The sequence below is a fragment of the Chironomus tepperi genome, unplaced genomic scaffold (genome assembly GCF_022539635.2).
Source record: "Chironomus tepperi strain 1889 unplaced genomic scaffold, CSIRO-AGI_Ctep_v1 contig_172, whole genome shotgun sequence".
Taxonomy (NCBI): Eukaryota; Metazoa; Arthropoda; class Insecta; order Diptera; family Chironomidae; genus Chironomus; species Chironomus tepperi.
In genome coordinates this window covers 58,517-79,359 of record NW_027226294.1, presented here as the reverse complement: position 1 = coordinate 79,359, position 20,843 = coordinate 58,517, and the positions used below count along the sequence as shown (strand labels likewise).

Sequence of the window (20,843 nt, the reverse complement as noted above, 5' to 3'; positions counted from 1 at the left end):
GTTGATTACCATTTCTGTCGACAGCATATTTCCATGAGCTAAAGATACACAAAATTTGTAAGAATCAAACAGCATCAGTGCACCTCTACCTCAATAAAACCATATTTACATTTCTCAAAGATCCCAAAAGACGTCTCAGGTAGTTAACCTAGTTATTGAACATCAGCCAAATTTTTGAAATGACTTACTGACATCAGGAACATTTTTCAGCAACATCTCAAGTCTCATGAAATATTTAATTTCACACTCTAGTTAATTGCATAAGAGAAAATCACAATTGAAGACAAGGAGTCTAATACCTTATGTTACTGCATGCTACACAGCATATGAACAAGTTGTTCATGCTTAGAAGGAATAAAAATAATTTTCCCATTTACTCCTTAAACATAAATAAAGATTATAAAATTATTGCTACAATGAAGATAGTGGGATGGTTGGTTGAGTCTTATTACGTGCTAAAGTTGATTATTTTATTAATTAATGTTAGTTAATGCACGCAAAAAATGGAAGTGAAAATTATCATAAATTGTGTAGGGAATTTTATTCAAAATGCTTAAGTGGAAAATGGAAGGAATTAAAGTTGACAAGTCAACAACTTAAATGTTACATGACCCCAACGCATTTTCAGTATCGTTTAATGTGAGCTTAAATGAATTAATTCTCACGCTATTCGTTGTGAGACGTTGTAGATGTTGTTGAAAGTCATAAAATGCACTTGTTCATTATTTCGAGATCCTCAACTCATTTTCATTATCTTCGTATAAAATATAATTTATTCATGTACTCCCATGAGTTGCTGCTCATCTCACTCGGTTCGAACGAATGCATCCCCAACATAAATTTTACAGTAAAAGTGTATTCAAATTGTGGATACATCTATTGAGAAGGTCATCTACGTAGTAATGAATTAATAAAGAGAAATGTTACTTCAGAGAAGTATGTAAGTCGAGCATGTAAGGCACTTCAGAGAAGGTATAGGCTTTTTCAGTTATTATAACCTTTGAGCATTGAAATTTAACATGCGAAAGATTTTAGTTCCTTTTGTTGATGATGCTTTGAGGCCACTGATGAAAATTTTATAAAGAAATCAATATTTGTACTGTCCTTAACGAAGGAAGTGCATTTCCTTTCTTGTCGAACTGAATTCCTACAAGAATTGGATATAATTTTGGAAATGCCATAAGCAAAGGAGCTTTGAGCAATAAAGTTCTGTAAAGTAACCAAGAATAACATCATGCTGATAAAAAAGGAAGACAAATTGCTTTTTTCTTTCCGAAAATCCTTAAATTTCAGTCATATAAATCCAAATTGATCCACTTGTTAGCGCTGTTTTCATATGAAGAATCTACTATGGAAATAAGATTTAGTTACGTTTGATTGAAGATTCTCCTTAGCGAAAGGAAATCCATGCGAACGTGTGCATACTTGCTTTAAACATTAAGACATAATGAATCCTGTTGGATGTTGAATAACATACAAAATGTGAGGATAAAGGAATAAATCCGATCTTTCTGAATCTGAGTATCTATATTTGCAGCACATATGCTTTAAGCGAGATAAAGTTTCTATTTGTTCATCTCATTCAAAGAACTATTCTCAGATATATTCAAAAGGATCCCTCTTTTGTGAATATAATTTAGAAAATAGAAAATCGAGTGGAAAAAAGAAAAAGTGGAAGAAACAAAAAAAGTACCTTGAAGATAAACATTGATTTAAAGTTTCTAACTCGTTCATAAGTTCTTGAATAAGATACAGCAGTAGAAGTAGAGAAACTTTTATAAATTCACTTTTTTCACAAAACATATTTGTTGTTAGCCATTTTGGCTTGGATATTGAGATTTTGATAAAGATTTTCTCTTGACATTGAGGACTAAGCCAATAATTTTCTTGTTGACATTAATTGCTGTTCACAAAAGACGTCTTTTAGATTTTCAGACTAATTTCTTCTTTCTCAAAATTTTAATTGAGATTTTACGAACTTTCAAAAAATTAAGAAACAGTTTTCAAAGTAGATTGAACAGCACAACCTTTTCTCTAGATCATGGCTTACTTAATCACTTCGCTGGCCGTACAGATCAACTGTGATTCATGATCTTTAGCAGATGACTCCTAAAGCTGGCTTCCAATTGCCAATTGCCAATACCAAATGCAATACTGTCTCTATCGACAGTTGTCTTCCAGGACCGCTACGTTGCCGAATAAATACTAAGACACAAATTTACCTTGACGGCACCGTAATCTCTGATTTCGACCCAATTGTGCGGCGAAAAATGCAATTTGCTGGATAATGTTGCAAGCGTAGCTTTAGGATGAATAGCACGACCTGTTCGCTAAGACAGTTAGGTTGCCGTATTAACAGTAAAACGTAAAATTGTCTGATTTCGATCCTGAATCCCTTAATCCTCTGTAACCATGTTCCTATGTGGAGCTTAGGTGACAACAAAAAGCTTTCCATCTGACTCTGTTCCTGGCTCTGTCACCTAGTTTGTACAAATTCTCTATCCACACGTTGAACTGGCATTATTTCATCACTGTTCTGCGCCAAATTGCTTTATTACCAATATCGCTTTCTAATAAATAAGAGAAAAATTATATTAGAGCTTCATCATCATAGCAGATTGCACTGCTGGCTTACTTTTTTATTATTTTCACTTGAAGATTCTCACCAATAAAAAATAAGTAGAAGAAAGGAACGAACAATTTTCATCTTCAATGTTGTTTTTGCAACAAGCTTCATAACTTAGAGAAGAAAATGTATTTATTGAATGTAGCAGAATGTACATGCACAAAAAAAAAACATAATAGAATTCTTTTAATTTTTTGCACACGACTAACTTATGAGCTTTTTCTCTGTCAAAAATGCTTTCATGTGATATATAAAGAAATACATTTTATGTGACTTTCTTTCTCTAACTATATTGGCACATAAATTTAAAACAACTTGATTTCACAAGACGAGGGGTGAAAAAAAAGAAGGCAAAAATGTGAATGGCATAAAGGCACAAAGAAGAAGCAAAAAAGGTATTTTGTAAGAATGAGAAATATTCAAAAATCCATTCAAATAAGGAAGCTTTTTCTCACTCTTAACTGCTCACTTAGCTTAATGTTCTTTTCCTTCGACAGAATCGGTGGGTCCGAATTATTAATTTTAAGGCAAAATCAAAGTGGCAATAAAGTATTGAGGAGGATTTAAAGCCTTTTAAAGTCAAGTTCAGCAAAGGCAGAATGGTTGTTTTTTGGGTCAGACACCAATCTTATACTTCATAGAAAAAATTCTGTTCAAGCACATATTTGGCAATTTCCAGAAGGCATCATATCTAATCAAATATGTCTCATAGGAATGACTAAGCAATTTACAAAAAAAAAAAAATTGTAAATAAGTTTAATTTTTTTGTTATTAGATCAAACACGTTTTAATAAAAATATTCGTCTGAATGAAATTGCCGAAGGCAGCATGCGTATCATCTCTTTGAGCATCTCTCATTTCCATAATAATTTTCGTAGAATTTTCTATTTATTAAATAAATTTTTCATAAATAAAATAAAAGACGTAGGAAATTTCATAATTTTTCTCATTGATTTTAAAACTTTAAATGACGCAGTTCCTAATTTTGTCACACATTCATTCAGCTTTCACGTTTCTTAGACGACATACTTTTAAATTAAATGGTTTCCATTTGAATTCTTAGATTCCAAAGTTTTGGAATTACAAGTTCTTATTAAATGACGTAATTTCAAACTTTAAGTATTTATTCAATTGGAAAAAGTCACAAGATGATTGAAGGAACTTCCATCACTTCTAGAACATATCATACGTATGTCTCAAATCCTCTTACAATCAGCTTACCTTAAAAAGGTCATTTTACTTAGGAACAATAATACTAATAAATATTTAATTTATGCCCACTTGTACCTCATATTGTAATTGATATATAGATTGTGTACATTTTACTCGACCATACTCGACCATAAATTTCGTATACTAATGTAAACAATAACATTTGAAAAAAGTGCAAAACTAACTAACTAATCAATTAAAAAATTAATGATGAGGATACGGCAAATAACAATCGACCCCTATTTTATAATAGGTGGTTGGAAAGCATTCTATGTGATATTTTTGGATCAGGAAATGTATAGAACAGTAAGCACAAAATGAATGTTATGAACTTAATAATAATTTATGATAGGAATGAGAAGAAGCTTAAAGGAAAGAAAATCGATAGGAATTTCAAAATATGAAGCTCGTTTTGCAGTTAAATGTTGATATGAAGTAAAGCAGGTCTATAGCGCAGTGTTAGTGGGTTACTTACCTATTTCCTTGGCGAAATGTATAGAACAGTCCATTGTTATGAACTTAGAATTTTGTGATAGCTGGATCTGTCTTTAGATAACTTCGATAGGAAGTTACTAATTAAGCTTGTTTTGCAGTTACATGTTGGTTTGGTGCTTAGTACACACTGTAACCTTACTCCTACGTAGGGCTTAGGTTACAAAACAAAGGACTGATTTTGTTGCTGGTTCTGTAACCTAGTTTGTACAAATTCTCTGTACGCACGTTGAGCTGACATTCTTTCATCATTGTTCTGTGTCAAGTAGCTTTTGGACCTCCTGATCGCCGTTTCCCTTGTGGATTCCATCCAAGGCGGAGTTAAACAAACTTGTAAGGTTCCTTGTATCTGGACTTACGGATTCAAACGAGTTTGATGACTAAAAAAAGGAAACGGAATGAAAATAAAATTTACGGACCAAATTTTAGCACATTGTCCTTTAAGAGCCTTTTAATAAAATTTAATGTGTACAAATGAGGAAATTCACTCCATCATACAGTCGTTATGAGTGACAAATAAGAGAACAGCAGGCATAAAAAGACAGAAAATGATGCATAATTAAAATAACTTTGTCAAATAATAATAACAATACAATTCAAATGACATTATAGTAGAAAAATGAATAAAAGCAGTATGACGTGCGTAGGAAGGAACCAAAAAGGTTTGAAACAAGAACAAAGAAAAAGGAAATTTGCTACAAAAAAAAAAATTCGTTAATTGCGAAAAACAATTATTTACGGTTAAAGTACCTAGATGCTTCAAACAGCGGATATAGACGGTTTAAATTTTTTACGATAATAAAAAAAGGGTTTCGCATTGTTTCCACATCTGCGACAATCAAATGTACATCTAAAGGTTTCTATCAATCCGTACACATCTCTCTTTATTTGACTTTTATTAGCTACTCCACGTTTGCCGATTTGCGCCAATCTGTACGAGCCATTGTATCAATTAATTTTAATTTTAGTCATTTTATAACAAATGGCAGTGTTGTCAATGCTGTGATCCGCGGAACACTCGTGTGTCGTACAACAAGCTCATTTCATTCTAACTGGACATGATTTTGAGCATATTTACTTTATTGGTATGCAGTAAAATATTTCTGTTAATAAATGGTGTACCGCGAAGAATTTTCTACATCCAGAATGTGCCATGACTCAACAGTGTTCTATGCATATACGTGTGTATCCAAGTGAAAATCAACAGAGTGGATGAGGAATGGATGCGTAATTGTCACAAGACAAAAAAGGAGCATTCGGTGTTTTTTTAATTAAATGAATTTTTATACAAAATAATTCGTATGGAAAAATTAAGAAGTGGAATTTCGGGTAACATACTTCAAAGTGCTTGTAAAATAGGATAAAATTCCAAACTAAGGAAAAGTTCCATTAATTAAATTTAAAGCACATTGTGTTTTAATTAAAAGATGAAATATTATACCTCGGCTTTAGTTCATAGAGGAACTAAATTGATTTTTTTTTGTGTGCTGTTGCTCGTCATGTTTTAAGGGTCAGGTGTGAATGTCCTCGTTTTGTCTGCTTACTTGCTTAAAAAAGGACAATTTTCATTATTTCTATGCTTACCAAAGTTCATTGAAATTCATAAAGATGATGTCGTCATTTCCCATTTATCTTATCATCATTTACGTATTAAGTATCCTTTGGATTTCTGTGAATTTAAATGTCCGGTAACTCTCAGTCTTTCCATTTGCATTTCAAATCAATAATTCAGAGCTTGATATTTTCAATGTTTTCATGTGGGACGTTTCAATTGTCTGGTGCTTAAATTGAAGTATTTGAATTCTTTTAAAATGAACAGTTACGCAATTAAAAGTTTTGTAGGATGAAGCCCACTCTTGATAACTTTGTAGGATCACGTGTTGCTGTCTAAACTTTTGCATAGGCATAGACTATCTCCAACAGCAATTGATCTCATGAATATTGATAAATGTCAGTGATTACTGAGAATATTATTGTAACTTAATGTCAGTTTACATTGTTCAATTATCCTTAACCACAAAGAGAACAAGAAATGCGCTATTAAACCCTTGATTGTTCCAACATTTAATTCAATTACTGTCATCCCTATTCCTGCGCATCATACAATTCCGAGAGTTTAATATTCAATTGTTATGAAAAGCTTTCGCATTAAAGCACGAGAATGAATGAAATGCAGCAACGTAAACGTGCTTAAATCAATGAACTTTTTTCTCGTTCTTCCTTTTGTTCTGTTTGCATAAAAAAAATTAAATTCCTCGTGATATATTTCCCTTTTCATATTATTAAAATTATCGGACACATCATGAAATGAGAATGGCACAAATTCTTTCATTTTAAAGGCACGTACGTGTGCGCTGCTGCTTTTCATATTCCTCACACAAGTAAGAAACAGTTTAAAGAATTTTTTGTTATTCATGCTTTATGACATTTTAAGTAAGAAGAATTTCAACATTTAATTCCACGTGAAAGCACAAAGGAGTCTATTCAATGACACCTAAAACATTGGAATTGCTTTGTTACGTTTTATCATGAATATTTTATAATGGATAGAGGTGGGATCTAAAGACATATTGATATTTGATACATGCTCAAGTGCATTGTTGAGTATGATAAAAATCATGAAAAGTTAAAAAAAGTCACAAAATTCCTTAGAGCGCATTTTCCATCAAAAATACTATAAAGCATGTAAAGCACATGTCTTACTTATGTTATTGAAGCTTTTTTTACACCCAAATAATACCACATTCTGTGAGTAATCTCACTTGTCATCTCCATTTATCAAAGCCTTTCTTGTTGAATATTTGTGTTTACATTGAGTAGTAGTAGGAAGTAAGCCATTAGTCGTTTACGAGAAGGTCATTTGCTTGTCAGCCTTGTGTTTAATTTTAGACCGAAAATCGTCAAACTCTTCGAAAAAAAGTAAATAACTCAAAAAAGTGGGTGAAGTAACAGTTAATTAATACATCCTTCTTTGGGTATCAAGGAACAGACATTGAAAATGACATTTTATACAAAAGTAATGTCAATGAGCTTTTTTTTCTCTTGAGGAAATTTTACAAAGCATGTCAGACAAATTGTCTCGCAACATAACAAGCCATACTTTTTTCCTTAGAGAGAGAGACAGTATGAGAAAAAGTTATGTCAGAGCTAGAGCATTCCTTTCATTATTTATCGATGATATTTGTTGAATGTGATATTATATTCAATAAAAAACAGACATTTATAGCTTTTTTCAATATCATATACACATATATTTTTTATGAGTTTCCCTCGTCGTCATCATGGATGATGTATGAAATGAATTGGAATGAAATCACACTGATATTAAATTACTCTTTTTCAGTACTTATATGTATATAGAAAATAGTATGTGAATATGGCACCCTTCAACAAACATTTGATTTATAAATAAAAGTTTATTAAATGGATCCGTGAGTGTTGTCGTTTAATTCACTGAATTTGAAACTATGTGTCGCGAAATAGGAACTTATAAATTTTTTAACGATGAGAACCCAGCAGATGGTCTATAAATGTATCACGTTTTCAGAACTACTGGTTTAATAAGTAAAATAGAATTTCAACAAAGCAGTGTTAAAAATGGCGTTGAAATTAAACATACATATAATCCACGCAATTAACATAATAGTGCAATCAGTAAACTGTTTGTTGGATATTAATTAATCATAATTATGATAATTATTATCCCTTGTTAATTCGAAAAAATAATATTTAGTTTACAGCATGAGAAAACAGAAAATTAATGCGAAAATGAACAATTAATCTTAATAGGTGAAGGTAAATTCTATTAGCTAGTGTGTGCGAGAGAAAGTAAAATGGAATGAATATAAAAAAATGGAAAATGAGAAAATAAAATTGAAAATTAATTAATCGTAGTGATAGAAAAATGTAAATCATGTGAAAATCAAAAGGAAGTAAAGAAGGAATAAAGTAAAATTAGCGGATTAAAATTCAATTTAAGTGTGTAGCAGTGATTAATATAAAATTTTCATCACTGGACTGCAATACGAGAAATATCTCCAAAATTTTCTTTTGTGGACCGGGGGTCTGTTTTTTGTTCGATAGAGGGTCAGCGGCAGACGGAACGGAGGGCTTAAAAAACGCTTTTGCCCGCCTTCGTGGACGAACACCGACGGGCAGTAACCCTTCCCTCGATCAAGTAAGTAAAGTAATTTAATGAATTCATGTCCATAAATGACACAAATTGCGATAGAATGTTTTTTTGTACCCAATTTATTGCTGTTTAGCTTCAAAAGTGTACTCGAGAATTAATTAAAAGGATTCTCTTTTACACTTTTTATGTTGTTCTCTTAGCAATCACAATGAAAGAGTTTACTGATGCCATAAATAATGACGTCTTTTCTTAATTTAATTTTTTTTTTTGTCAAATAATTTATTTATTTGTTATAACATAGAATATAGTTATGAGTGATTTGTTCAGTTTCAAATTGTTCTTGTTACAAAAAAATATTAATTTCTCAAATTATCATTTGATTGAAAATTAAAAGTATCGAAAAAATATTAACATATTAGGCATTCGTATTAGCATATCAAAAAAATGTTTAGCCTTCTTGGCATTTCCAACAAAAAATAAAAAAATTTCGAGCATATCTTTCATACATAATTTTTAAACAAATAGCAAACCTTTTTGTTGAGAATCAATGAATACGCAAATTATTTGCTCCATCGAAGCTGCTTGAATGTCCCATATTACGAGCAACAAAGTTAGTTCCATCAAAATGAACACGTCGCTCATTCATACGGACAAACAAATGCGGTGAGGTACCCATTGATGCGGTACAATGAATCAATGGAGTTTTCAATGTTACATTACGATTTTCAACGCTTGTACGAATTGAGAATGGCTCAGATTGAATACTAAATAAACATAGGATAAGGAGAAGGACGAAAAGAAAATTGAATATTAAAATGTTTCTTTTCTTATAAATATTATTTAATTTACCGGACCATTCCATCTTCAGATTGTGTTACGCGAACATTACAGACATGGAAAATTTCATTTCCATCATCATCTACTCTATATCGATATTGACTAGCTGCATAGTTTGTTTGTGCAATGTTTCGTAAATTCATTCCTTCCAAATAAATGTCTCTGCAATAATCATGTGACCATTCTCTATTTACTTGTTCGGAAGTTGTACGAGTTCCAGCTGTATCAACCAAATATATCAATGCACAACCTCTTGCTGTCAAAGCAATGCAGTCTTTCCAAATTTTTGCATATCGACTAAAAGGGAATAAAGAATTGATTTTGATAAATTTAAGGAAAATTTGTAATAAACCTACATGAAGGTGTTATTTTCTAATCCATCATAAGCTACAACATCAGCACGATCTCCTGTTTGAGTTATGGCACCCATTGGATGTTCTAATGCTGATGAGAATTTATTAGATGAAACAGCAATGCGAATATCGCCATTCTCAACTAGAACACCTCCTTCGACAGATACAAAAACACGAACTCCATATCTTAGACGCAACTCAACGCCTTCATGCGTAGCAACAGGACCAAATTCACGCTTGAATACGACAACATCTCGTTTGTGATCCACTTCAAAAGGTGGTGGAGTACTTGCACAACTTAATGCTTCATCATAAGACTCGCAAATTGTTGCTATAGACGGTACTGGAAATTGATTTGGCTTTAACACAGGTAAAACTGGCAATTGACGGGTACTTGCGATGGATTTGAAAACTCTAGCATTTACAGGAACCTACAAAAATTTTCGAATTATAAAATTTTTCATTGTTGAAAAAATTGCCTTACTTGAGATGGTCCAACAGTAATCAAATTATCTGGATTCTGATAATTGAAAGCCGGGTATGTCGAAGTCGGCTCAAAAGGCTTTGCATTTGGATTGAATGAATTCTATCGAGAAAATTTACACGTTAATTCGTTTGGCATTTTTTTCTTTTTAACAATTTACCTTTGTTGGTGTCGTGAAAACAGATTTTTGTCGTGGTTCATTTTTTTCAACTTTATAGGTCGATATTTCAAAATTTTCCATTTTTTTGCAAGATTTCATGTTCTTAACTTTCCAAATATTCACACTTGTTATTTAATTTCGATTAAATTACCTTAATTATATTAAAATTTAGAAGACTATCAAAAAATATGTTAACATCTCACGAAAAATGTTGCCTCACTGAAAAATTCAAAAAAAGTTCGCTAACTTTGCATCTCTTTTTTGCATCATTTATGTATTTGAAAAATTAAAATACGTTACAAATTTAAAAGCCTGAAAGAACCTAGATGAATAATTGTATTTCAACATTAAGGAACTATTAATTACCTTCAACGAAAATTTCTCATCTATCACAATTTTCAACATGAGTAGTCATATAAAGAGGAAAAAAAATAAAGAGAACGATGACAAATGTAAAAGTGACAAGACTTAAAGTAGAAAAAAAAGTTACGAAGCTTGTCAAATAAAATGTGGAAACAGTATGAATCACACAAAAACTGATTTTTCGTAGATAAAATATGATTGAAGAAAAGAAAAAATACATACGATACGCATGTTTAACATTTATTCCGGAAAAACTTTTTCATTCTTCATTTTCTCCTGTACTAGCACGAATATTCTGTGGCAAAAAGATCATATATCATTCGCCAGAAGTTTTTTAATTATATTTTTTTATGTGAACGTTTTTCGTTGAAGAAGTTCCTGCTCATATTAAAATAAAAAAGAAATTTGTAAATTTCCAGAATCACTTTATTACATGAGACGTCATTCGAGCAACAAAGGTGGATATACTCTAGCACTGAGTGTCCATTCTACGTCGTAATAAAATTTTTTTTGGCAGATTTACTGCCTTCCTAGGCGATGATTTTTTTGGTATTAAATTATCATGTTTCGAACTTCCTAAAAAGTATGTACCTTTTTATGTTTTTTGATTAGATTTAATGTCACTAAAATATCATATTAAAAACTTTATGGGAGTTTTCACTTTTTTGTGATATATTGCTTTTATAATTACGTATAGAAAGGTTTTGTGTCCATTGGTCTATGCAAATGAGACATGGTCATATAATAAAAATGTTATTAATAAATTTGAATAATTTTGTTAGGACATTTAGTTTTCATTAAATAATTGGATAATTTTGGTTGTCAGGCTTGTGAATTTTACTAAATCCATAGCTCTCAATTTAATATTTATTCTTGTTTTAACCACCTGTAGAGTTATTAAAATAACAAAAAAGATGAATTAGAGTTTTATAACGGAAGTTCAAAATTCAAAAAATTTAGTTCAAAAATCATTTGAGACAAAATTTCAATTTCTCAATTCAAGCAATCATAGACAACATTTCTATCATTTTATTCTTTTTAAGTAAATTTTTTCTGTACCTACAAACTTAAAGGTCTAAATACTGCAAAAACCTCAAACTAAAGCACATTTCCAATCAAATAATGAATTTAAATATGACAAGGTAAGTCTAGAACTCGTAAATTTTATGAAAATTTCTGACAATCACTACTGAATAGTAGAGAAAAGCTTGTTTCCATCATACATCGTATTATTTTGAAGTATGCAGCTGTGTCACAGAACACGATACTCAGTTTTCATTGTATATCTCACAAAATCGCATATGAATTTAATGTTCTTACTAAGTATTGAATAATCGCCTTATGACGATGTACATCTAGTCTAACAGTATGAAAAAGACCATAAGTGAGAAAAAATTTAACATGTAGTTACAAGTGCTGAACCGTAAGTTCAAAGTAATAATCCCCTACAATTTTTTTTGCCTTTCTAACATTAACTCATATGTTCAGCATAAAACTACAATGAAAAAAAGTAGAAAAGCTTTTTTCTGTAAGCATATTTCCATCTTTACCATTAACCAAACTTTTTTGTGTGCAATTTTCTTTCATAAAAGAGATCCGGTTCAGAAACCATGTCTGCTTTGAATGTGAAATTCCTTCATATGCTTTAATAAATATTTATAATTCATGTTCTTTTTCCCCCCAAAAATATGTTTCAAATAACTCATACTCAAGATTTTTTCTCTGCCAATAATAATTAATTTATACATCTCATATAACCTTTTATGTATGTTCATAGCATTAATTGAGATGCGCATAATATTGATCAATATGTAGGGCGTCCATTAATTATTCTGAGGTGTTCTTTCGTAGTGTAAGGAGTGTTAAGAAGATTATTCAGCGGATAAGCAATGGATTTAATGATGTAAAGACTTTAATTACACACATTGTTCCTTAAAGACAATATTTTTGCTGATTCAACAATCCAGAACATTTGGTAAACTGAACAATAATCGATTCTCTCCATCCATTGAGCATTTAGACGCCCTATAAATATGATGCATCATCAATATTCATAAAATAAAAGCATAAATCTATACCGAAAGTGTTCTATGAATATAAAATACGACAAAGAAATTTTGCTATATTTATGATACTTTATTGCTCCCATTAATTACATCAACGTGTTATCCCATTCATTGTGATTTATTAATAGAAAGAAATTGAGTACAGATTTATTGAATTTATATGAAAGTGAGAACTATATAAACAGTAATAAAATTCTATTGCTAATTTTAGACATTTATGGAACATCTCGAAAAGCTTAAAATAGATTTTTTTTACTTAATTGTCTAATTTATTTTCAGTCCGAATCTCCCTCCCATCATCCATCGAACAATAAAACACCTAGAAAAAATGATGCCCAAGTAAATGCGATTTTACAAGCCACAAAATTTATTAAATCCCAATCATCTTCACCCAACCCTTCCTACAACCGAACAACAAGTGCTACTGTCAGTAACGTTCTTAAAAACAGCAACAACAGTAACACAACAACACCACGAAAAGGTAAATGTTACGTTCTAATCTTCTTTCAATTTTATAAATGCTTGGGTACAACATGCAGATCTATATATTTGGAAATTCAATTCTATTGATGATGATTGCATGATAACAAAGAATACAAAAGATATTACTCGAATGTTAACGAAAGACAGATGACAAAAGAGCATTTTTGCTTCATTTAACAATATGTCAATTTGCTGGTTTGAATGAACCGAAATGGAATAAAGATTTAATGAACTTCATTTTAATAGACAAAAGAATTTGCAATTCGTGCTACACATGTTATTTAGAGATAAAGGAGAATAAATGTCACATGTGAGACTGCTATATTAAAAGGAATTTTAGATTTAATACCTAGCTAAGATTTATTGAGGCATTCATGCAAAAATGTTGCGGTTTTTAACCTTCAAAAATTTGAATTTAAGGTAAACACTAACACTATGAAAGGAAATTGTCAAAATGTTGATTTGGGAAATTTCATACTTTAAGTTGAATTCTGTCATTGAGGAAGTATTCTAAATACTTTATTATTCTCTAATTTAACTAGCTAAATCCATACAATAATACTGATAATGATAATAATGAAAAAATTTAAAAATGAATTTTTTTGAAATTGTTTGTTTGTATTAGTTTGCAAAATTGCCCATGGAAGAGGATAGAAGAGTTGAGTCGAGTATACTTTGCATGAGAGCATCTATATATCTTGTATCTGACAAATGTTTTTCAAGAATTGGTTAATGAACTGTACTAAATATTTATGTCTATTAACTTTCTTTGTGAATACTCTCAATGACAAATCTGAAAAAGAAGACACAAAAATTTCCCAGACAATGAGTCTTGCTTGATCATCCTATAAATACAAATATCTATAAACAAAACACATTCGATTTGCGAAAAATTCTGCCTTGCAAAAATATTTACATCATTAAAAAATTTAAAAGACCTTCTTCAAATCACGAATCATAAAAACGAAATCCTTCACCTGATATGTAGGTATACGTTCAAAAAATTTTTTATTGAACAAAAGCCTTGGGAAGGAAGTGGGCGAACGAAAATTTTATCGACCTTAAAGGAAGGAAGAAAAAAACAAAAAACTATTCCATGTCGAATGAGCCGCGAATAAAGACTCACTTTTTGACTTACCAATGTCGATTTTCATTCATTGATAACATTAAGATACAAAAACCGCATAAATTTGCTAAATACACACAATATAAATCGATATAGCTGTTCAATTAAATTGCGATGACATTGCGTGCTAGACTGCTATTTAACATAATTTTTTTCTTTTACTGTAATACGATTTAAGCTTCGATGGAAGTTCGTTGCTTTAGTTTTCTTTCTATTCTTTTTTCGCAAAAGAATGAATAAAAAGGAAATGTTTTTTCATTCATAAAAAAATGGAACTAATTCTAATGTGGGAAAAACCGCAATGATTTCACAAAAACTTAATACAGAATAAGAAACACATCGTTAGTGAATGGGAAAGAAAGGGTCGAGAGATTGCAAAGGGAAGGAAAAACTTCTGAGGGTGACGATGAAGAAGTTTATTAAGTTATGTATAGCCAATCGATTTTAATTAATTATGGGCTTTGTATCAATTATCTTATCTAAATTGTGTATGGTGAATAAGTCTTTTTTGCGTGTCCAAATCAAATGTAAGCACGGATGAATGAGTTCTTGGTGTAGCTTACGTTTGTTTGTGGTTTTTCCTGTCTCTAAATATCTGAAATCTCATGACATTTACAAGTTTAGTTAACATTAAGTAGTTTGAATGAAAATGACAATTTTATTATAGCCACAACTTATTTATAATCCATTAAGCTTACAGAACTTTTTCTTTTCATACTTTCTCATTCATCCGATCATTTACAGATGTTCTGTATTGTTATTAGAGTGGGGATAAGTTAGTGGGAAAAACAATTGGTGTAGCTTACGTTTGTCAAAATTTATCAAATCTGTTGCTAATTTGCTTTTTTCAACAATATTTGACAAATTTGATATTGTTGGAAAGCTAAAAACAGTATCTATGAGATAATAATAAAATTATAGCTTGAGAGGTACCCGGTGCACAGATATGCTAAGTCCAAAATGTCATATTTTGGCGATCCGTTCTAGGTGCAACGACTATCCAAATTTTATTTTTGAAAGTGATTTCTATAGTTTTACTCTAATATTGTCTAAAAACAGTAAATAATCCCATTTTACACAATCAATAACTGTAAATGACAGAAAATGATAAAATCATATTTTTCGAAAATTTTCGATTTTCAAGATTTTTCCGTTTACTTATTTACAGGTTTTGATGCTGAAAAATGGAATTTTTTAGTGTTTTTAGACAATGCTGGTGTAGATCTATAGAAATCACTTTCAAAAATAAAATTTGGATAGTCGTTTCCAAAATATGACGGACAGCATATCTGTGCACCGGGTACCTCTCAAGCTATAATTTTATTATTATCTCATAGATACTGTTTTTAGCTTTCCAACAATATCAAATTTGTCAAATATTGTTGAAATGTACAATAATTATGAGCAAATTAGCAACTTATAGATTTTCAGATTTGAAAAATTTTGACAACTTTTTAGTTTTTTCGATACAAAAAGCAGATTATGGTACATATTATATATCATTGGAAAGGTGAACTTTGCATAAACTAATGAGATTTATTAAAAATATTTCGTTAAAGTATGTTCAAAGGTCATTTAGTGGATTCAAAAACTCAAAAACCAGTTTTTTTAATATTTTTGGCAAAATTACACTGCGTAACAATTTTTGATGACATAAATATAAAGTTTATTAGTATTTGAATAAGATCTGTAAGTTTCAAAATTTTTTATCAAGTTCGGTAATTACTAGAAATTTTTGAATTTTGAGGTACCCCCCCTAGACCCCCTTCAAGTCAATTTTTCGATATCGCGCTGGCAGAAAAATTGATATTTTTTTGTTTTTATTGGATAGATAAGTGTGTTAGGTAAAAATATAACTAGGTTCAAAAAACCGCTGGTCATGTTCGGGGGGTCATATTGACCCTAGAAGGCAGAAGAACCACGTGTTTTTAACTTCAAAGCTAATTTTGACTATCTGTAAATAATTTTTTTGTTTTATGATGTTTGTAGGTATTGTAGATATAAATAAGATCTTTCATATGCAGGAACTTGTCAACAGTTATAGCTTAGTATGCAGCCACAGGAAGTGAAAAATACTAAAAAATGCATTTTTTCGAACTTTTTTTGAAATTTCTACACCCAAATTGACCCAGAGTGTAACATATGAATATTTTTCTGAAAGGCCTTACTAATACCTACTAAATAAAAAAAACTTCAAAAAATTCTGCTAAGGCAGTGAGAAGTTAGAGCAATTTGAAAGTCCCCTCTACCCAAAAAATTCTGCGTTTTACCCCATATTTCGCGCATAGTGCACTCATGGGGAGAAATTTTATTTTTCCTATATAGTACTCACTAGTGTCTATAATATAAGCATATCAGATGAATTATTGCCATCTTTTCCACTTTTGGCCCCAATGTGTGAGTATACTCAAAGTATGCTCTTTGTCTGTTAGAACAACTTGTTGGTTAGATTCGACTAAAACCATACACGACTTACGGTTCATGGCATTTCCTAGTGTGCCGCGGAACACAGATTGTCCATAACTGCCCTAAACGTTTATGCTACACTCTATTAGAGATGCTGAAAATCAAATTAAAAAGACATTTTGTTAAGTGATATTCCCCCTTTATGTTATGCTAGTCATTAAGTGTTTACTATCAATTTCCAATATAAATCGGATATCTTTCACTCCTGTATTGATATTAAATGAAGCTTTATTGATTTTGTTTTCACCTCATTTTTCAATTTCCTTCTTCATAGTCGGGTCTGTTCTTCATATTCCTTTTACTGAGCATATTTCTTCTTTTTATGCATTATAAAGTGATGTATAATCACAGTGTAAGGGAAGCAATTTATGGCTTTTGAATAAATGGTAGAACATTTCTTATTTTTTTTCTCATGCAAATAATGCGGCTGCCTCCATCATATAAACAAATGGGGTTTAAAGGAATTCCTTAAGCTCTTCTGAAAATTTATTATTACTAGAATTTAAGATTCAGAAGATAGAATTTTTGTCCATAAATAAAGATTTTTTGTGCATGATATGGAAATGTTGAAACTATTACTTGTTATTTTGCATGCGAATAGCATTTGGTATTTATCCTTGGGTAATTGAGGTAGGCGAGTTATTCATGCAATACTGCCTGTTTACATTTTCTAAATTAAAAATAATTTTAATTGTCGAAAATTCAAAACATCCAACAAAACCAGACATTCCGCAGTCTGAAAATATACACTATGGTAGACAATGAATGTCGTAGTTGTAATAAATTAACATTAAGTTTAATGAAGCAAAAGCTCGGAAAAAAAACTAACGGAAATGTGATGACGATGATATCACATTTTGTAGACGGGAGGGTAGAAACAGCTGTAATATGAAACTTTAAGCTTTAACATAGTCAATATTTTTCTTAATTCCCAGCAATTACCGTAACAGCAACACAAACTCAACCCCCCAAAATTATATCAACGATAGCAAAATCATCGGTGGGAATGGCAGCTGTTCATATGGCACGACCGACAAGTCCTTATACCTCAAGCAGTTCCGATACGGATTCCATAATTGCTGCCTCATCCAATGCACCACCACCAACAGCTTTAAGACGATTATACTTCAAAGCAGCCAAAAGTGGAAAAGCTCCAACACAAAGTGCTACCACTAAAACCTCAACCGTTCCAAAAGTTATTGTGATGAATTCCTCTTGTAATTCTACAATTAACACATCAACTGAATCGGCGTGTACACATTTTACGAATATCACAACCACAACTGATACGGAAACATGTGATTCATTGGATTTAGGTAAGGACATAAGATTGTTTTTTATTGTTAATAGGATTATGAAGGAAGACATCTTGAAGGGAAATTTGATTCTTCGTACTGTATGTTGCTGATTTGGATTAGTCACTAATTCCTTATTTTAACAGGTGACGGTGACATAACAGAACAACAAGAGCCATTACTGAGTGAAAGTCAAGACGAATCCATAACTCTTTCAGGAAATCCAATTGATGATAAATGTGTAGGCAGTAGCAGAATAATTAATATTAATGACGATTATTTAGACGAATCAGCAACACCGCTACTGTGCGAAAATGAGATTGATGGAATTGAGGTAATGAATTAATTATCATATTTTAGTCATAAGGCAATAACTTTTTTACTTACTTACTTACTTATTGCTCTATATTATAGCGCCTTGTATGATTTATTGATTTGAATTATTAGATGTAAAATTTGTAAAAGCGATAAAAAATCATGATAAATTATTCATTTCAGTATAAATTCAATTCTCTTATTTTTATTCTTCCTTTTTACATCCTTCTCGCAGCAACAAAATGCCAACGCTAGAAAATATTATCATATTTCATCGGCACCACCGCTCGCGGGAACTGCGGAATCATCTTTTTCATTTGATCGCCCAGCATCACCAAAGTCAGCACGCAGTGCTGATAAGTCACCAACATTATTTTCATTCGATATTGTCGCACCATCAAGGGAAACTTCTGCTAGCAATAAATCATATAAAACTAGAACAAATATGAATATGAATAATAAAGAGAATTTTAGAACTGACAACTATAAGGCATCCGTTCATACGAGTAGTAGTAATGGAAAGCATACAAATAAAGCAGGAGGAGATAATAGTAGTAGCAACAACAACAACAGAAAAGAACGAAGATCATTCAAATGTGAACGTTTAAGTAACATATTTAGTCGTGATTCATCAAACAAAGAGAAGGAGAAAAGTATATGTGATAGCGCTAGGAAAATAAATTCAGCACCGGTTTATCGAAAAAATACATCGTCGAGTAAATTTGATGATGAGGACTCATCTGGTGGTACAGTAAAAGGAGAAGAAATGTCTGAAATGACAACATTTCCATTTGATCGTGAAGCAATCGATTATGAGCGCATCCAGCGTGAATGCTTTACATTCGATGAGGAATATCGTGATGATGAAGATTATAATTCCAGAAGTGTCTTCTCATATGATTTTGATGATACTGAGGATAGTCCATCTTATGAAATGCTTGACCAAAAAATTGCACCAATCGAAGGTATCTTCCAACAATATGCCCTGATCTCACAACATGAGAAGGAGCGACAAAATAAAAAACGTGCTCAATCGCCAACAGACACTACGATAGTAACATCCGGAGTAAAGCCGCTCTCGAAAATTGAGCACATTAATAGAAAATTGAATGAGACGTCTGCACTCATTCACGAGCAACCGGCAAATTCGAATCTCACATCTCCCATACCCGATTTAAAAATCGATTTTTTCGCAGAATCATCAGTAATGGCATCATCTTACTCGCGAGAAAATGAGAATGTAAAGAGTGATGCTCTGGACGAATGCCAAGTGAACTCGACGTCATCATTTTGTAGTAAGAATACGATGAGCAATAATAACGTTAATAGCAATATAAACGGCAGTATAAATTTAACTTCCAATCCGATGAGTACGGCAGTTTGTACAACACCTCGTGCGACAATAGTTGTTCAGCAAGTATGTTTAATTGATACGATCTACATTTATTGTTTTTAAAACACGTGACATAAAAGAATAATTGACTAATTACTATTATTGTTTAATTCATGTGCATTTATGTGTTAATTATTTGATTAATTTTATACATGTGCGATAGTTCCTGTTAATTTCAAAATATTATGATATTCGGAAAAATTATCTTAATTAATATTTGACAAGACAAGACAGAAAGAAAAAGAACAGTTTTCCTTTTGAAACGGAGAATCAAGCAATTTTCCATCAATTTTCTCTCTATTTCTCTTTCTCTGTGTTTTTCTACAACACTGCTTATAAAAACACAAAAAAAAAAAGTTTAAAAGAAAAATAATCATTACTTCTCCGTATACAGTACAGTTAAATTTAGAAAGTGTTTACTTAAAGTATGCATGAAGCTATAAATGTAAAAACTTTATTGTTGTCGAACAGTTTAATGCAGATTCCATTCTAAGGTGAAAGAGAAAAGTTACAGGACTCAAAGTCGGGAATTGTTTTGAGTCTAATAAGTAAATATTACATTAATTAATACAAGTTCGCAGAACAAGAGGGAAAGAACCCTGAAATAAACTATAAAGTTCAGTCGTGCATTCATAACGTTTGGTACAAAAAGTTTGTAAGCAGAGTAGTTAAAAAGTTTTATCTAGTGCAGGCACGACAGAATATCCAATTTATATCACATTGAGAAGTGAGCAGTTAATTTTTGATGATTTACAATCAAAATAGAATTAAGAAGACAAAAGAAAGTTTCCTAAGTGACAAAAATCGTAAAAACGTAAGATTAGAAAAAAAGAGGAAATAAGTGAATGGAGAACAAAATGAATAAACTTTATAGAAAAGTTGTTAAGAGTGTCTTGGTAAAAGACATAGTAAAAGCGGCGAAATGTAAGGTAATATAAATTGGTGTCATTCCTTATATTTCCGGCTAATCAGTACTAACAAAACCATCCATGCTTTTCATAAGTGACGAGAGTCACAGAAATAATAATTTTGTTTTATTC

General features: G+C 31.2%; 2 protein-coding genes across 5 annotated transcripts in view; one reads left to right on the top strand and one right to left on the bottom strand.

Moving 5' to 3' along the window:
• The window catches only part of LOC139088975 (uncharacterized), a 64,267-nt gene that overhangs the window by 6,069 nt on the left and 37,355 nt on the right, over positions 1-20,843 (top strand). For 2 of the 4 annotated variants that reach the window (XM_070638353.1, XM_070638350.1), the window contains exons 2-6: positions 8,064-8,507; positions 13,005-13,206; positions 17,736-18,116; positions 18,242-18,429; positions 18,646-19,827. In XM_070638353.1, coding sequence (XP_070494454.1) covers positions 17,807-18,116; positions 18,242-18,429; positions 18,646-19,827 — 1,680 coding nt within the window. In that variant the 5' untranslated portion in view covers positions 8,064-8,507; positions 13,005-13,206; positions 17,736-17,806. Of the gene's footprint in view, positions 1-8,063; positions 8,508-11,694; positions 11,802-13,004; positions 13,207-17,735; positions 18,117-18,241; positions 18,430-18,645; positions 19,828-20,843 lie in introns of those variants that run through there. The other 2 variants (XM_070638351.1, XM_070638352.1) reach the window with 2 other exon arrangements.
• fest (wurstfest) lies at positions 8,795-10,496 on the bottom strand. The gene is made up of 5 exons (XM_070638364.1): positions 10,297-10,496; positions 10,137-10,238; positions 9,656-10,083; positions 9,312-9,596; positions 8,795-9,226 (listed from the first exon to the last, which is right to left on the bottom strand). The coding sequence occupies exons 1-5, from the start codon at positions 10,393-10,395 to the stop codon at positions 9,007-9,009; spliced, it is 1,134 nt and encodes a 377-aa protein (XP_070494465.1). The 5' UTR covers positions 10,396-10,496; the 3' UTR covers positions 8,795-9,006.